Here is an 18803-nt window from a genome sequence, read left to right as displayed (position 1 = left end):
TGAGGAGAGTGGGGGGGGGGGTAAGGGCAGTGGGTGGGGTGGGAACTGGGTGGAGGGGAGCTATGGGGGGAAAAAAGAGGAACAAATGTAATAATCTGAACAATAAAGATTTATTAAAAAAAGAACTTAATGAATGAGGAAAAATATGTATTCAAGTTTAAAGAAAAATTCTCAATTGATGGATTGAACAGAAAATTGGATAAAGCTGAAGAGAAAACTAACAAACTGGAAGACAATGAGAAAAAATTATCTACGGACAAATAGACAGAAACCACAGAGGGAGAGAAAGTATACATTTAATTAGAGTCATAGAAGGAATTGAGAAAGAAAATGAGTAAAGATGAAATTTGAAGTTAATGGCCGAGATTTTCCATGGTAGTTAAGATACTGAACTAAAGATGTAAGAAGACTAGTGATTGCAAGTATAATTGCTTTAAAAAAAATCTAAGCTTAGACATATCAAGATGAAAGTATAGAAAACCAAAGGTCAAGAGAAAATCTTAAAAGCGGCTAGAGAAAAAGATTATCTTCAAAGTAGCAATAGACTGACCATTCACTTTTCATCAAATATAATTCTGGTTATGCTATTCTCAAAATTTCCCATGGCTTTCCATCCTTAAAATATAAAAGACATACTTTTCAGCATATGAGGCTTTTCATAGGCTGGTCCTGCAGCTTGTCTAGACACAACCTTCCTCTCAGTTTATTCTTGATGGTGTGCCTTTGCACATGCTCTTCTCCCTTTCTGGAATGCTCCGCATGCCCATTTATCTAGTCAGCTCTTCCTCAGCCTTCCCATTCTCAGCTCAGGGGTTCACTGTCAAACTGACTGTCGCCCTTCCTACTGCCTTTGAGTGCACTATTTGCTAGCTGTCGTAAACACCACTTTCAATATTTGTTGTCACCTTTGTCTCATTTCTAGCACATGAGCTCTCTGAGGATAGAGACAGGGTCATTTGCAGTGCCTGACATTCCATAGATATTCAGGACTTTTACTGGGTTATTGCCAGCTTTTCAGGGGATCCCATCACCACTTACACAAAATCTTAATGTGCGTTTTCATGGCTCTTCCCATGATGCACTGATTCTTGCTTGTGTGGAAAACTGGTCACCATGGTCTGCATACTGACATAGACTGACTCTGTCTGTTCATTACTCTCATTTCCTTGGTGAAACTGTAATGACAATATCCACTCTACCCATAGTATGAAGTTGTAGTGTGGATCAAATGAGATAACGTTTGTGAACCCACTGTGAAAACTCTCTTGACACCATACAATTTCATTAGCTTTATTTCAGTCAGAGACTTGTTTGGGCTGGGGATTTTATGAAGAAAAAAACTCATTGGTGCTCCAAGCCTTGCCCTTGGCAAAGGCTAGATGTGGGGTCCTAGAACAATCATCAACACTTGCAGCATAGCAAGTGACTATAACATGAATGTTAACTGCCTCTGTGAAGACTTGTGTTGTTATTTCTACATTTCATCGGGGAGAGGGACCCATAAAATAAGTTTTCCTGGTTGGTTGATTTTGAGAGACCTAAAGGGAAATGTTTTCATTTACAAAAAACAACTGCAGTTTTCATTGAGTTTTTATTGTAAACTAGAGGCCCGGTGCACAAAATTCGTGCACTTGGGGGAGGGTCCCTCAGCCTGGCCTGCACCCTCTTGCAGTCTGGGAGCCCTTGAGGATGTCCAACTGTTGGCTTAGGCCGCTCTCCGGCAGTTGGACCTAAGCCGGCGGTCGAACATCCTTAGCACTGTTGTGTAGGTGGGAGAGGCTCCTGCCACCGCTGCTGCGCTTGCCAGCCATGAGCCTGGCTTCTGGCTGAGCGGCGCTCCCCCTGTGGGATCGGCCCAAAACCGGCTCTCCGACATCCCCTGAGGGTCCCAAATTGCGAGAGGGTGCAGGCCAGGCCGAAGGACCTCACGGGTATATGATCGGTGCTGGGGAGAGATGCGGGAGGTTGGCCCGTGGGGGAGCGACCGAAGGAGGGCTCCAGGGCGTGTCCGGCCCATCTTGCTCAGTTCCAATTGGCCAGACCCCAGCAGCAAGCTAATCTACCGGTCAGAGCGTCTGCCCCCTAGTGGTCAGTGCATGTCATAGCGACTGGTCGACTGGCTCTCTGCCCCCTGGTGATCAGTACATGTCATAGTGAGTGGTTGAGCAGCCTTAGCATATCATTAGCATATTACACTTTGATTGGTTGAACAGCCAACCGATCAACCAGACATTTAGCATACTAGGCTTTTATAGGATTGTAAATTTCTGTGGCCTTTCATTCAGAGATGGAAAAAGCTTAGACTTGTCAGAGTTTGTCACACTTTTAATTGGATGAGTTGAAATGTCTTTTTGCCCATTTTCTTGCTTTTCTCTTTATATTGTCCCCACTTAGCATAGTAGTCGAGTAATCTGAAACCTTCTGATGTGTTTGTAAAGTTTTAAGAATCATCCGACTTCTCAGTTGACTGTTTATTTATGAGAAGGCCAAATAAGAATAATTTTTCTTACGAAAGTAGATGTTGGGTTTGCACTTGATTATGTAAATGGCCATGCCAACCCCAGCAAACCGTGACATTTTATTTTATAAATGTTTAAAATAGAAGTTTCAGATAATCTGTAGAGAGAGATTAAGATTTCACTGGATTTTTCTTCCTAGAGTGTTTCTTGAGGGAATATAAGGAACAGTTGTTTATATCAGTTGTTTATCTATTTTTTAGAAAATTCTTTTGTTTAATGAAGAATATTGGTAGTCAATAGTTTCTAATTTTTTTTTTTAAACTACAAGGACCACAGAATGCATAGGCCAGCTCTGCCTTTGGTATGGCAAAGCCGAAGGCTATGGGGACCCACAAACTTGAGGACTGCTGGCACCTCTGCCCTGTTCTGGTAATTTCATTTTGGAGTTTTATTGTTCTGTCAAGGTAGTCTTCCTGATATTCAATCAAAAGCTCTTCTAATTTAAGCCCATTTTTTATATACTAAGTCATTCATAGTGATGAAGACACACTTAGTAGCATCCTTCTCAGAGATCTCTCAAGTCTTGCCTCTCTTCACTCTCACTGCTACCATCTTAATTCAGATTCTGATAGTGTCTCACCTAGACAGCAGCCCCAGCTTTCTGAGATCTCTGTACTATTGCCTCTCTACTCCAGAGTGCTACCAAATTCATATCCTTAAAATGTATGCATTCTCGACTTGTCAGTTTCATCATCTGGACCTGTATGTTAGAAAGTTTGTTCTGCTGAGAGTGGCATTAAATCTTAAAATTTCAATGAACTTAAGTGCACGTCATAGCGACTGGTCAACCGGTCGACTGTCAGCTCCCTTGTGGTCAGTGCATGCCATAGCAACTGGTCAACTGTCTGCCCCCTGGTGGTCAGTGCATGCCATAGCGACTGGTTGACCGGTCAGCTCTCTGCCCCCTGGTGGTCAGTGCATGTGATAGCAAGCGGTTGAGCCTTAGCATATTACGCTTTGATTGGTTCAATGGCTGACCGGACGACCGGACACTTAGCATATTAGGCTTTTATTATATAGGATAACATAAAAAAAGGCCAGAGATAGGCAGGTCAGAGCTTGTAGGATAGATCCACATACTTCAGCTCATTCTGTTGTGCTGCTCTGCACAGTAGGGAGCACCCTTGTCTTGTGACCTCCAGTACCAAGATGAGTGCCTGAGGTCCAATAATCACATCTACATTCCAGCCAGCAAGAAGGAAAAAAGAAAGAGGGAAGGTGTATCCTTTAAGAATACTTCTGATAAGTCACAACACTTTAACCTGCATCTTACTGGCTGAAACTTAGACATATAGGCCATGCTTAGTTTGCAGTAAGGCTGAGGAACGTAGTCTTTTAACTAGTATACCCAGCTAAAAATTGTAGTTCTTATTATTAGGAAAGAAGAGAATAGACAATTGAGTTGTAACTAGAGTCCCTGCCATAGGACCCATCCCACCTCTCTGTCAGCCTTGTTCTTCTCTCCATCCCAGGCCCTGCCCGCCCAACACTTGTGTTCTCAACATGTTAGTAGCTTCAGTAGGCCCTTTCACAGCTCTTGGCCTTTACCTGAAATGCCCTTCACCTTTCTTATCTCTCTTTTAATTATCTATACATCCTTCAAGCTCCAAGTCACTTCCTCAGAGAATTTTTTCCCCTTAACAGTGACAGCACATTACTTCTTACTTGAGCATGTAGCAGTGGAAGAGCTTCATGAACTTACTAATAGTAGTAACAGACTTGGGTTTGAATTTCTTCTTGCAGCTTGAGCTGGAAAGAATAAATATGGAAATTCTCAGCACAAAAATTGTATTTAAAGCCACAGCCCAGATTTCCCTTTTTGAAAGTTTCAGACCTTCATGTTGAACTGTCTCTCAACATTATGACTTAAGGGTTTCACAGGTAACCTCTCAAATAGAACCATCTCTCAAATAGAACTCTTGATTTTCACCTTATTCTCTAGTCTTTCCTGTGCCAATAATGATGCCTCCTCTGCCAACCTAGCTGCAGATGCTGGAAACCTGGAAATAACCCTAAACTCTGATATCTACCACCAGTCTATTAGATCAACTCCAAAATAGGTCTTAAACTGATCCTTTAATATGTATATGTATATTTCAGAGAGGAAAAGAGAGGTAGAAAGAGATAGAAACGTCAATGATGAGAGAGAATCATTGATTGGCTGCCTCCTGCACACCCCTAACTGAGGATTGAGCCTGAAACCCAGGCATGTGCCCTGACCCAGAATCCAACTGTGACTTCCTGGTTCATAGGTTGACGCTCAACCATAGAGCCACACCGGCTGGACTTAAACTGATCATTTTAAATCCATTTCCAATGCTTGCATCTAAGCACTATCCTCCATGTCTGGACTACTATAGGTATAAGCCTGCTGTAATCTAACCTCGGCAGTGTCATTTTCTTGCCTAAAATGGTTAGTGAGCTTCTTATTGTGTTTAGGTTTAACTCCAGAACTCTTAAATCCTAGAAAGCCCCACCTGAATTGACTCCTGTTTGCCTCATTCTCATCTTTTGTCTTGTATATTCCTGCTCACTGTGCTCTAGCCACATAGCCTTCTTTCTCTTCCCTTGATTGTGCCAAGAACTTCCCACCTCTGGCTCTTCCCTAGTGACATTCCCAACCCTTATGTTCCCTTCTTCACTCCTAAACACACCATCCTCATTGTCTTAGCTTAAATGTCACCTCCACACAGAGCCTTTTCCTCACTTCTTAATGTAAATCATATGTCCTTTCCTCTTATTCCTAAGGGACTATTCTTTCCTTTCTACCATTCATCACAACTTATAACTTTATATTTATTGAGTCATTATTTATTGAATATCACTCCCACATTAAGGTATATGTTCTATATGGGCTTGGACTATATTTCTTTTATTCACCACTGAATCCTCAATGCCCAGTGCTCAATAAATACACATGGAATAAATGAATAAATAAGTGATCTTGAGATTAAACAATGCATTAAATTGGCAACTTTGCTATTCAGTGTGGTGAAATGTAATTGTGGGAAACCTATTAAGGTGATTCACCTTTCTAAACTGGCATTGTGCTTCTTCATATTTATTGAGTACATCTATGATGTTTACCCGCAGGGCTGTAAACTTAGGTTAATTTATTAGTTCAACTCCAAAATGCATCTTTGTCTGAACAAAGCCTTATTTCTGCCAGGATATTCTTATGAACATAGAACCTGAAAAGGTCATGTTCAGGTATGATGTCTGAAAGTCATGATTGGGCCCACTGCCATGGCTTGCCCTCTTTCTTTGGATATAGGCTGGCATAACCTTTGGAACTGAAGACTAGCTTGTTGTTGGAGTGGAATTTAAACCAACAGTCATAAGATAGAGCCGTCAGAAGGCTTTATGCCTAGGATATGGGGTACATTGGAAAAACCCTCACTACCCTGTATTTACCAACTCTTGTGCTCAAATATTAGATATGTAGGTACAGTGTACTTGTTCATGGTAATTCCAGGCTCATTATCTTTCCTGAATTACCTTGTTCTGCAGAACATATTGGCAAAATATGTATGGAACAGATAAAAAACTTGTGTGGGTTTTTCTCCCTAAGAGTATAAGAGGTGTTGTTCTGGAAGCATCCAATGTTTTTTTGGAATCCTGAACTATGGTCTAAAATAAAAGATGAACTTGGATGATGCTCCTCTTTAAGAAAAAAAAATGTATTTTTATTGATTTCAGAGAGAAAGGGAGAGGGAGAGAGAGATAGAAATATCAATGATAAGAGAGAATCATTGATCGGCTACTCCTGCACACCTCCCACTGGGGTTCGAGCCCACAACCTGAGCATGTGCTCTGACTGGTTATCGAATTGTGACCTCCTGGTTCATAGGTTGACACTCCAACACTGAGCCCCACCGGTCAGGCTGAATCCCCTCTTTTACTGGTGGACAGCATGACCAACAATGGGAAAGTTATTGTTTGTTTTTTCCTTTTGGTAAACAATGAAAATTTTGCTTTCAGTGGGCACTATGGTAGGTATATTTCAACATAGATGGAAAAGCAAACGGTTGATCATTTTTACCCCAGTAGGTTCAGATCATGTCAGTGTTTCCAGAGTATGCTCACAGTGGTAAAAATTGGCTTTAAGCTGAGGCTTTCTAAGAGGCAGCTGGTCCTTAAAAGAAATTATTTATTTATTTTGGCCTTGGTAATATCCAATTGATGATAAATACAAGTCTCTCTTGGCTCAATGGAGTGGGTCCCACATGAATTGGTTGTGGCCCCCAAAATCCAAAAACTCTAGTATAGTTGGCTAAGACTATTTTGTGGCATGGGGGAAATCTAATGTAATGCATGAAAGTACAAAATATTAAATGTTCAAAAGTGTGTAATTTGCTGCTTTTGTTCATGAGAGGTTTTAATACTTCTGGTACAGAGCCTAATTCTCTTTACTGGGGAGATGTGGTTTCAGTTTCTTGGGTGAATGTGCATTTTATAAGTTTTTTAAGAAAGGAAATTAAACATTAAAAGACTTTAAGTGATTTACTCTTTATATAATGTCACTAAGAAAGCGAGGAAAATCAGGGTTGGCATTTTTATTTATTTATTTAACTAGAGGCCCGGTGCATGAATTCATGCACCAGTAGGGTCCCTTGGCCTGGCCTGCACGATCAGGCCAAAATTAGCTCTCCGACATCCCCTGAGGGGTGGATTTCGAGAGGGTGCAGGCCAGGCTGAGGGACCCCACTGGTGCACTATAGGGGCTGGGGAGGGACACGGGAGGTTGGCCAGCTGGGGAAGGACCGCAGGAGGGCTCCACGGTGTATCCGGCCCGTCTCACTCAGTCCTGTACAGCCAGACCCCAGCAGCAAGCTAACCTACCACCGGTCGGAGCATCTGCCCCATGGTGGTCAGTGCACATCATAGAGAGCCGTTGAGTGGCCTTAGCATATCATTAGCATATTACGCTTTGTCTGGTTGAATGGCCCACCAGACCAGACACTTAGCATATTAGGCTTTTATTATATAGGATAAGTATAATTTATTTTCCACCATTTTGTTTGTTATGGCTGATACCAAACTACTTTTGAAAGTTAACATTTATTTTGATTTTGTTTTTTTTCAGCAGATGTACATAATAAAATAACCTATCTCTATTCTTCATTGTAGGCAGGGACAGTATTTAACATATAGTGTTTTTGGCATTTTGACACATAGGTGATTAAGTTTAATTCAACATAGTTTGATGCTCTCCATATGTATGATGTTTAGCATATGAATAGTGTTAAATGGGTAAAATGTGGTCTGCTGAGTGTGAGCATTAATGCAAGTAGGTGATTTGATTGACCTTAGCCAAGTCACATAACCAGTGAGGGCCTGAGTTTCCATTGCCATAAAATGAGTGGTTTGGGGTAAATGGTATCCAAGAATCCTATAGCTCTGAATTTAAAAATCCCATGAGTCTGTATGACTAATACATTATGCCTAATACATTATGCCGAATACATATGCGTTTTATTCCTCCTCTTCTTTTTCTTTCTGTTTTTAATTAAGGTGAAGAGGATGCTGGTGCACCAAGTACAAAAGATGAGAGCACCTCCATGGCACAGGACACAAGCGCTTTACCAGAGAGGTCACTGCAAAGATCAGCAAAGGTCATTGCCTACAGATTTCCCTATTTGTCCAAATGGCTGTCACCTGAGCTACCTGTCAAAGGTCTCTCGTGGGACACTTAGGGCTGTAGTTTTAGTCAATTAATCAGAACAGTCAGTGGAAGCAGGGTATTATAAAAAGTAAATCTTTTTTTATAACTGTAAACATGTAATAAGTTCATTTGCCTGCCTTTGGATGAAGGGCCAAGGCCTTTTCTTTGTATGTGGGTAAGTTTATTGAAGTTCTGCATTATTATTATTATTATTATTATTATTATTTTTGCTTAAACCACACTCATAATGTGGCATCTGTGATTTCCAGTTTGGGTTATTTAAAGTGGAGTGAGAATTTAGACACTGGTGAAGGAATCAATATTAATGTTCTAGATTTTTATAGTTTTTATTCTTCATTATTTTTAAAATTAATCCTCACCTGAGGACATGTTCATTGATTTTTAGAGAGAGGTGAGGGAAGAGAGAGTGAGAAACTTTGATGTGAGAGAAACATCGATTGGTTGCCTTCCCTACACACACCGACCTGAGATTAAACCCTTCACCTAGGTATGAGCTCTGACCAGGAATCCAGCTCTCAACCTTTTGGTGTATGGGATGATGCTCTAATCAACTGAGAACACCAGCCAGAGCTCCATTGTTGTTTAGTTGTTGTCATGCTCATATGTAATTCAAAAGTAAGCTTTTAAGAAGTCTCTCTTAATTTTTCCAAAATGTTTAATTTAGTTATCATAGAAATGAAAACAATTGATTTTGTTGTTTTGCATAATTCAGTTTTATTGTTTAATTATGTATGCAGTGGCATGATCAGATATGGGATCAAACATAGCTGACCCCAGCTAAGTAGCTCATGGTGGAGGAAGCGGTACACAGGCAAAGAATGAGGTGGCATAATGGCGTGAGGCTTCCTCTGCCCGAAGCATAGACAGCACGTTTAACTGGGGAATGCAGTTTTGCTGCTCAGTCTAGGGAGTTAGTTAGGAGAGTCTCAAGAATGTCTCCTGCATAGTGACATGAGGAATTTCTAAATCATATCGCATACATGTTACCCACAATTCCCCATCCAGTTATCTAGATCTTTATTTTAATAAGCATTTTCAAATCTAACCATGTGACAGGCAGTATGCGAGGTGTGGAAGATTATAATGAATGGAAATCCTGTGGGCTAGGTCTGGCTCACAAACTTGTGTTTTGTTTGACCTGAGCAGTATTTAAAGATTTTTACTTGGTAGCTTACATTAAAAAAAGAAAATTGGAGTGGTCACATAAAAAAAAATTAGACTTCTGGCTTCTCCTGACAAAACAAAACATCGGCAACACTGGGCCACATTCTGAAATGACTTTAGTCAGAGCTGAATAGTGGCAGCTGGTGATGGAACTTGTGTTCTGTAATTTGCTACTGCCCTCCAATGGTACTCTCTCTCTGGCTGGTTTTTGTTTTGTTTTGTTTTTTTTTTGATGGGGGGTGGGGAGATGGAAGGATAGTTTCTTAATAAATTCAAACTAAAATTACAAGCCCAAACAACACTTGTATGGGAAACCTATGCTGTGGTCAAGTCATTTCTATGACAACTAATGTATGAATCATAAGTAATGTCCAGCTGCTTTATACACTTCTCATGCTGTCAAATATTAAAACTAGAAGCAAGGACTTCTGGTTCAGACAAGATGCCATAGATTCATTTCTCCTTGCTCTTCTCTACTAAGTACAACTATAAACCCTGGAATATAACAAGAGACAACATAGGAAGAATTCTGAAAGGGGAAAAGAGGAAGGCAACTAGTTAGGGGCTCCAGTCTAGGGGAACAACATAGCAGCAGGAGACTTCACAGTCCCCCACCAACAGAAATAGCAACTACTTAGTCACACAGCTTCCCTGAGAGACACTTCATATAGACCTGGAAAAACTGCTGGACCCAGCTGGTTGACCAAATAATTTCCTGCTGACCTCTCCCAACTGTTCCTCAGTCCTGGAGCTAAGCAGCATTGAGTATGTCTTTGGTGTTTGCAGGTGGTTTACATCGTGGAGAAAAAGCATTCCCGAGCAGCAACTGGCTTCCTCAAACTCCTGGCTGATAAGAACAGTGAACTGTTCAGGAAATATGCCCTGTTTTCTCCCTCAGACCACCGAGTGCCCAGAATATACGTGCCTCTCAAGGACTGTCCCCAAGACTTTGTGACCCGGCCTAAAGATTATGCCAATACACTGTTCATTTGCCGCATTGTGGACTGGAAGGAGGACAGCAATTTTGCCTTGGGGTAGGTGAGCTCTGGCAAAAAAACCACAGATCCCACACAGAACTTGGTTTAGGGGGCCTTTAGGTAAACTTTTTTGTTATATTTTAATTATTATTTCTTATTAAAACATGGGTACTTTACATATTTTGGTCCTGGTTCTTAAGAAATTGACCTTAGCTACCACCTCAAGTGTTCACCTATAGGTTCCTTGAATTGCGAGGCAGTCACCTTTTCAGTTTGTTTTTGTTTTTTTGACATAAAATATAAGCACATTCTGAACCTATACATACATATTTCCTGTCATGTATCCTGTTTGTATTTGTGAACTGCAAAGAATTCATCACATCAAACAATCAGACCCATCCTTTCAGACACTAGTGTTAATATATGCAAGTCAAGGCATATTCAAGGGATCCCGGTCTCCCATGTTTTAAATCTGAATATGAAGGGATGTTTGAATGATGTGCTTTTTTGACACTAATCTTCATATTTTTCACTTATGGCATTAAAAACAAAATTACCTTACTGTAAGCAGGAAAATGGTACCATTTTTAAATGGAAGCTATCAGAAACCAATCTAACTTAAATATAGATTATGTGGTTGCAGGGCATCATGGATAGCCACTTTATTTTGATCTGAAGAAACTGCTGAACCCAGCTGTTTGATCAAATGCTGTGCCTGTCTTCTTATAATTGGTATTCAGTTTGAAAGAAAAGCAGTCTTAAGTTTTAGCTAAATCTTTAGCTCTTTATTATTGACTAGAGGCCCAATGCATGAAATTCATGCAAGGGGCTCAGCCCTTGCAGCCATGGCGGCTTGCCTCAGCCCTGCAGCTCTGGCTTCGTCTGGAAGGTCGTTCGGCTGTCTGGTCTAATTAGCATATTATGCTTTTATTATTATAGATGATGTCTGGTTTATGCTTCACAGGAAATGAAAATAAAAGCATACAAGTTAGAACAGAGTTTGTTCTGACACTTTTTGTACATTTTGGTGATTTGCTTGTTGATCATCTAACTTGTACAGGATGGAGCCTCCTAGGAATGTTCTATGGTTATGAGTGCCAACACTGAATGGATGGCCATACTGTGCTGCTTTGATCAAGTTTATTCTATACTTAACCTCTTATGCCCAGTGAAGTAAGTCAGATCAAATCTGTATGTCATACCAATGCAATTTAAGAAGCACTATTCTATGCCACTCTTTCAGTGATATGAAGATCATCATGATTTATATGATCTCAGAACCACTCAGGAACAGTTGTACTTTCTTTTTTACTCTCAAGTAGTGTGATTGCAATGTCATCATTTTTTTAAGCCTAAATCATTATCCAAAAGTGACGTCAATCCCTTGAGCTCTAAATAGTCCTTCTCAGAGGCTTGCCAGTTTCTCACCATTAACTCGAAAGGCCCGATAGTAGCTGTGCCACCTGGCTTCTGTTGATTGTGGCTGCCACACTCTGCTTGGCAGTGAAAAGGGAAGCCTTTCACATCACAGCAGGAAATCCAGCCTTGTCTTTTATCTGCCTTTCTGTCACATCCCATCCTGTATACTTGATTGGACTTCTTCCTTAGTTTTCAAGTTGTAAGGGTGTAGTCAGGAAATCTTCGGGTGTGAGTTTCTCTTATTGCTCGAATGGCCTTGCAGGTTCCTTTTTTTTTTTTTTTTACAGTTGAGCCATTATTTCATCAAGATTTCTTTTTCTTGTGGGTAAAGTACACTAATAATTGAAAAAGGAATCAGCCCTTTAAAGCAGCAAGGACATTTGCTGAATATTAAGAAAGAATATTTAAAAATAATAACCATATGTTAATTATATTCTTTTCAAAATAAAAAAAAGGAAGATTCTCATACTTAGATGGAAAACTCTGCTAACTTTTCCTCTATTTTCTTACTATGAAGACATTAAGAATGATCTTTTATGGAAATATGCCTTTTAAAATCTTTGTGAAAAAGAGAAAATGTATCTGAAATAAAATATGGCAGGTTTTCATGATGCAGTTCTCAGATGACGTCTGTCTTCTAAGGGGTGTGGGCTGCAGCTGCTGAGCTTGTTGGTGGTCGCCTTACCATTGGTTCTGGCTATCAGTTACTGATCTTTAGGAGCTGAGGTCACTGTTTCCTAATCAGAACATGCTGTGCTAGGACTGCCTAGGTCAGTGATGGCGAACCTATGACACGCGTGTCAGAGGTGACATGTGAACTCATTTTTTTGGTTGATTTTTCTTTGTTAAATGGCATTTAAATATATAAAATAAATATCAAAAATATAAGTCTTTGTTTTACTATGGTTGCAAATATCAAAAAAATTCTATATGTGACACGGCACCAGAGTTAAGTTAGGGTTTTTCAAAATGCTGACACGCCGAGCTCAAAAAGTTCGCCATAACTGGCCTAGGTTTTCTCTATCATCCTGGCCAGGTTTCTATCAGGAGTGTGAATGTAGTACTTGCTATGGGTGTAAATGTGTGTGGTTAGCTTCTGCAAAAACTGTGCCTAAAAACTGAGGTTAGCCAAAGAGGCTTTCTTTTGAATTTTCTCCCTGCCCCTACTTTCTACCCTTAGAAATATCAAACAACTTCTGCCTGTCTAATTGCTACTAATTATTCAAGTCCAAAGTCATTTACTTCTTCTGTAGTTAAATTCAGTTCATGGGCAAGTGTTGATCAGCTCTGTGTAAGTCACTGTGCTATATTGTATGAGAAATAGAAAGGTAGAAAGCTATGGTTTCTTTATTCAAAGAAATTATAGCCCAGTGGTCGGCAAACTCATTAGTCAACAGAGCCAAGTATCAACAGTACTTCTTCAAAATAGACTTGCCCAGGCTGAAAACCGACTTGGGCCATGGGCCATGAGGTTTCAATCGTACTGTACGTGCGGGCGTACGTGGTATTTTGTGGAAGAGCCACACTCAAGGGGCCAAAGAGCCGCATGTGGCTCGCGAGCCGCAGTTTGCCGACCACGGTTATAGCCTAATGTGGAAGGACTTGTACATAAATGTCACAGGATTAATTTGATTCCAAGAAATAGAATCCTAATTGAACTGGTTTAAATAAAAATGGTGATTATTATAAGAAACTGGTGGTCCTCCTCAAATCCAGGGCCAGAAGTATAGGCAGGTCTCATGAGGAACTCAGAACTAACAAGGTGGCAAAGGAATCACAGCTTCTCTCTCAACCACCCTGACCAGTCCAGCCACCACGTGGTATCATTTCTCTATCCCTTTCTACACACAAGCAGTATTATTCTGCTTCTTTCTTAACAGTTTCCACCTACCTACTCAGTACCACGCATGGCCCTAAAATGGTACTGCTGGGCCTCTGCAGGTCACATACCAAAGTCTAGATCACAATACAGAATTTCTGCGGTAGAAAATTTTATTGATCTAGCTTGAGACAATTATTTGCCCTGGTCAGTAGTTTTAACTAGAGGTAGGAGTCCAAGGTCCCATGACCTACTGCCCAGTTAGCATGGCTTTCCATGCAGGAGTGTGGATACAGCAGATAGATTGAATGCTTATGTCTTTTGAGCTCTAATTATAGTATGAAAGAGAATGTTCTAAGTTCTTCCATAGGAACAAAATAATTTTCTGGAAGTTTAGAGGAGGTGGATGAAGGGAGAAATCCAGGATTGTTTCCTGGAAAATGGAAGCCTCCTTGCTAAAAGATCAGTCACTGAGAGCCTAGAGTGGATGGGAAGGGACATGACTGGAAGCAAGCAGTCATAATAGGCTTTTGCAGTAAGATGAGAGGGGAGAACCTGCAGGAGAGGAGTTGCAATGAAGGAAACAAGAGAAAGAAAAGATTCAGGGGAAATGAAGAAGGTCAGTTCTCCCAGGCATGATGACCGATTGCAAATGGGGCATGAAGGAAAAGGACAGAATCTTGGATGAACTTTCAGACTTCCAACTTGTGTGATTGGGTAGGTGATGATGGCATGTAACCACGGTTCTCTGAGAGCAACCTCAGCTCCCACCATTCCCTTCACTTATGCCTCATTGCTTGCTGTTTCGTTTCCCAACCTGACTGTGTTTGTTCATAGCTCCAAACTTTTGCACACTGCACTCCCATTCCCAACAGTGGCTTTCTCCTCTCCTCAGAGTTTATTTAGTGAAATACTCAATTTTTAAACTTTTATCAGTTGTCTAGTCGAAAAATGTTTCCTGACTCTAAGTCCTCCCTCTTGGGTGCTCTAATAGTTTCTAATAATACCTTTATTGTATCTCTCATCTGTTTGTATTGTAATTGCTTATGCAAGTTATTTACCTGGCCATGAGCTCCTTTAGGACAGGATACTGAGTGAACATTTTCTGGCTGATCAGATGGGTAGATGAAAATGATTTGATGACCCCTGACATTGATTAGGAAAATGTTGTACCATAAATCATGCTAGAATACATAGGAGAGGGTGTTTGGAACAGAAAATGATGAGAACTAAGGTTATATGATTTAAAAATCAACACTTGTTAACAACATACAGTCAGTATATAAACGTAGGTGGAGAACTCCTAACTTAGAGTGTTTGTTTTTTAAATAAACCTTTATTGTTGAGAGTATTACATATGTCCTCCTCTTTTCTTGCCCCTATTGCACTCCTCCACCTGGATGCTGCCCTGCCTTAGGCCTCCACCACCCTATAATTTGTGTCCATGGGTTTTGCATATATGCATATAAGTTCTTTGGTTAATCTCTTCCCGCCCCCTCTCTTCCCTTCCCTCTGAGATTTGTTAGTCTGTTCCATGCTTCCATGCCTCTAGTTCTATTTTATTCATCAGTTTATTTTGTTCATTAGATTCCTTGTTTGTTTATTTTGACTTTAGATTCAATTGTTGATAGAATTATATTTATTGCCACTTTATTCACATTTTTATCATTTTTTTCTTCTTCTTAAAGAAGACTATTCAACATTGATATATATAAAAGGCTAATATGCAAAGTGTCCTCTCGGGAGTTCGACCCAGAGACTGGGAGTTCGATTGCTCACTATGACATGCGCTGACCACCAGAGGGCAGTGTGGAATGAAGCAAGGCCCCAGCCGGCAGCTAGCAGCCAGGGAAAGGAGGCCCCAGCCAGCAGCCGGAAGGAAGGCCCCGATTGGCCCTGATTGCTGGCCAGACCTAGGGACCCTTCTCGTGCACGAATTTCATGCACCGGGCCTCTAGTTTCATATAATACTGGTTTGGTGGTAATGAACTTCTTTAGCTTTTTCTTGTCTGTGAAGTTCTTTATCTGACCTTCAATTCTAAATTATAGCTTTGCTGGGTAGAATAATCTTGGTTGTAGGTCCTTGCTTTTCATCACTTTAAATATTTCTTGCCACTCCCTTCTGGCCTGCAAAGTTTTTGTTGAGAAATCAGCTGACAGTTGTATGGCGCTCCCTTGTAGGTAACTAACTGCTTTTCTCTTGTTGCTTTTGGGATTCTCTTTATCTTTAACCTTTACCATTTTAATTATGATGTGTATTGGTGTGGGCCTCTTTGGGTTCATCTTGTTTGGGACTCTCTACACTTCCTGGATGTGTATATCTATTTCTTTCAGGGAGGAAAAGCTTTCTGTCATTATTTCTTCAAGTAGGTTTTCAATTTGTTGCTCCCTCTCTTCTCCTCTGGCATCCCCATGATGCAAATATTGGTATGCTTGAAGTTCTCCCAGAGGCTCCTTACACTATCTTCATCTTTTTGGATTCTTTTTTCTTTTTACTCTTCTGATTGGTTGTTATTTGCTTCCTCATATTCGAAATTGGTGATTTTATTCTCAGCATCCTCTACTTTACTATTGATTCCCTGTAAATTATTTTCCATTTCACTTAGTGTATCCTTCATTTCTGACTGGTCCTTTTTTATGTCTTTGATGTTCTCAATACTTTTCTTGACATTCTCACTAAGTTCTTTGAGCATCCTTATAACCATTGTTTTGAACTCTATCTAGTTTTCTTGCATCCATTTCATTTAGTTCTTTTTCTGGATATTTCTTCTGGTCTTTCATTTGTGACATGTTTCTTTGTCTCTGCATTTTGGCTGCATCCCTGCGTTTGCTTCTATGTATTAGGTAGAGCTGCTATGTCTCCTGGAATTGGTTCCGGCTCTGGAACCCTGGGCTGGGGCCTGGTGTGCGACTGGGACCCCTTGCTCTTCATGGGACGCCTCCTCAGCCAAGATATCCCTCCTGATTAAAAACACGCCCCATGTGGGTATTGGATCAGCCCGTTCAGCGCCTCTGTCCCTCCTACCAGTCTCATTGTGCTTTCTTTCTTCTTTAATTTTCTAGTTGGACTTCCATTCAGCCAGATTTCAGGAGGTGTCCTGTAGGGCCCAGTGGCTCAGCCTCACTAGTTACCTGAGCTGGGCACTATAGGTAAACCCCTGTGTGATCTGTATGCACTGTCCTGTTGTAGTTGAGCCTTGATTGCTGCTGACCCCCAGGATAATTCCCAGGATAATTGGCTGTGAGAACCAGCTGTGACTATAGCAAAAAAGCTGTTGTGCAGAAGATACTCCTATGGAGTAGGACTTGCTTCAGTGTGGTTTTTGTGTTCACTGAGTCCACCCCTTGAATGTGTCGCTCATGGATGTGATAGAGTTGTAATCTTGCATGGTCTGAAGCTTCTGGCGTGGTCTGAAGCTGTCAACTGGGTGTTCTGACTCTGGGGCCTCGCGGGAGGTGCAAAGTCAGCCTTTGTCTGTGCCCTGCCTGGGGCCACCTGTCATGAGCTACAGAGTGATCTGAAAGATGGTGCTACTTGTGTTGGGCTAGGAGGTGCCCAGGAGAGGCCAAGCTGTGAATTTTGGCAAGCTACTGCTAGTGCTGGGCCTGGGGCCACTTATTAAAAAAAATGTGTATATATATATATATTTACTTATTACAGAGAGGAAGGGAGAGGAGAGAGAGATAGAAACATCAATGATGAGAGAGACACATTGATCAGCTGCCTCCTGCATGCCCTATACTGGGGATCAAGCCCGCAATCCCAGCATGTGCCCTTGACTGGAATTGAACCTGGGACCCTTCAGTCTGCAGGCCAATGATCTATCCACTGAGCCAAACTGGCTAGGGCTTGGGGCCACTTATTGAGAGGTATGGGGCACACTGAATCCAGCTGCTACTTGTTTGAGAGATTTTAGGAAAGTCTGAAGCCTGAGCCAAACAGCCATTCATATGATAAAGACACTGCAGATAGCTTAGGTGGGGCTGCAAATTGGGTGGATTGGGATCTCAGGGAATCACCAGGGCAGGGCAAACAGAGTGGGCCAGGTTGATGGAGACTCAGATATAGTGACTGTTAGTCAGCTTTGTGTGTGAGTGTGTGTGTGTGTGTGTGTGTGTGTGTGTGGAGGGGGGTGGAGGTGGGATGTCCCAGCTCTTTTGTCTGGGAGAAAGCTGCCCCCTAGTTCTTGCCCTGATGCCAGACAATTTAGTTCCTCCGGTATGTCTCTGGATCCCTTCAAGTTGCTGCCCCAGTGCTGGAGCTCAGAGGGAGTGAGTCTGGGTAAGTCTGTGTGCTGGCTCTTTGAGAGGAACTGTCTGGGACTCCATCAGCCTCTGTGTCACTCAGCTACAGTCTGAGCTGGTTTTTACAGCCCAAAGTTATGGGGACTTCTCTTCCCGGTCTGGAACCCTGGGCTGGGGCCTGGTGTGCGACTGGGACCCCTTGCTCTTCATGGGACGCCTCCTCAGCCAAGATATCCCTCCTGATTAAAAACACGCCCCATGTGGGTATTGGATCAGCCCGTTCAGCGCCTCTGTCCCTCCTACCAGTCTCATTGTGCTTTCTTCTTTAATTTTCTAGTTGGACTTCCATTCAGCCAGATTTCAGGCGGTTCTGAATGATGGCTGTTCTGTATTTTAATTATAATTTTGATGTGGTTGTGGGAAGATGTGAGAACCAGCATTTACCTATGCTGCCATCTTGGTTCCTTCTAATTTACTATCTTTAATAAGAAGTTTAAATAAAACATACACATTAATTGAATATATAATTTCAGTAGCTTTAGAAGGGGCCTTAAGGAGGCCATCAATCTTGGTGCCCCCGTTGGTGTAAGCATTGCTTCTCTGGCATCCCCACTGGCCCATTGTTGTTTCTAATTGAGGGCAGTCCCAAGGTTATTACAGTACTGGAAACCTCTATTTGTTAGAAAAGTTATTTTTCATCTTGTTCTTATAATTGTCATGAGAGATCTCAGTTGAGCCTTGTTTACCTCTATACATGGCATCTACCAGATTTTCATGAATCTTAGTCCTGTAATATAAAAAACCTAATCATTCTTGCCCTAACTGGTTTGGCTCAGTGGATAGAGCATCGGCCTGCAGACTGAAGGGTCCCAGGTTTGATTCTGGCCAAGGGCATGTACCTTGGTTGCAGGCATATCCCCAGTGGGGGGTGTGCAGGAGGCAGCTGATCGATGTTTCTCTCTCATAGATGTTTC

At 41.5% G+C, this 18803-nt stretch overlaps 1 protein-coding gene across 3 annotated transcripts in view; it reads left to right on the top strand.

Annotated features, from left to right (window-relative positions):
• DIS3L2 (DIS3 like 3'-5' exoribonuclease 2) overlaps positions 1 to 18803 on the top strand; it is a 303483-nt gene that overhangs the window by 101793 nt on the left and 182887 nt on the right. For all 3 annotated transcript variants that reach the window (XM_005882957.2, XM_014530601.1, XM_014530602.1), the window contains 2 exons: positions 8034 to 8134; positions 10156 to 10403. In XM_005882957.2, coding sequence (XP_005883019.1) covers positions 8034 to 8134; positions 10156 to 10403 — 349 coding nt within the window. The remainder of the gene's footprint in view (positions 1 to 8033; positions 8135 to 10155; positions 10404 to 18803) is intronic.

The sequence above is a fragment of the Myotis brandtii genome, unplaced genomic scaffold (genome assembly GCF_000412655.1).
Source record: "Myotis brandtii unplaced genomic scaffold, ASM41265v1 scaffold744, whole genome shotgun sequence".
NCBI classification, from domain to species: Eukaryota; Metazoa; Chordata; class Mammalia; order Chiroptera; family Vespertilionidae; genus Myotis; species Myotis brandtii.
This window is presented reverse-complemented; position numbering and strand designations above follow the sequence as displayed.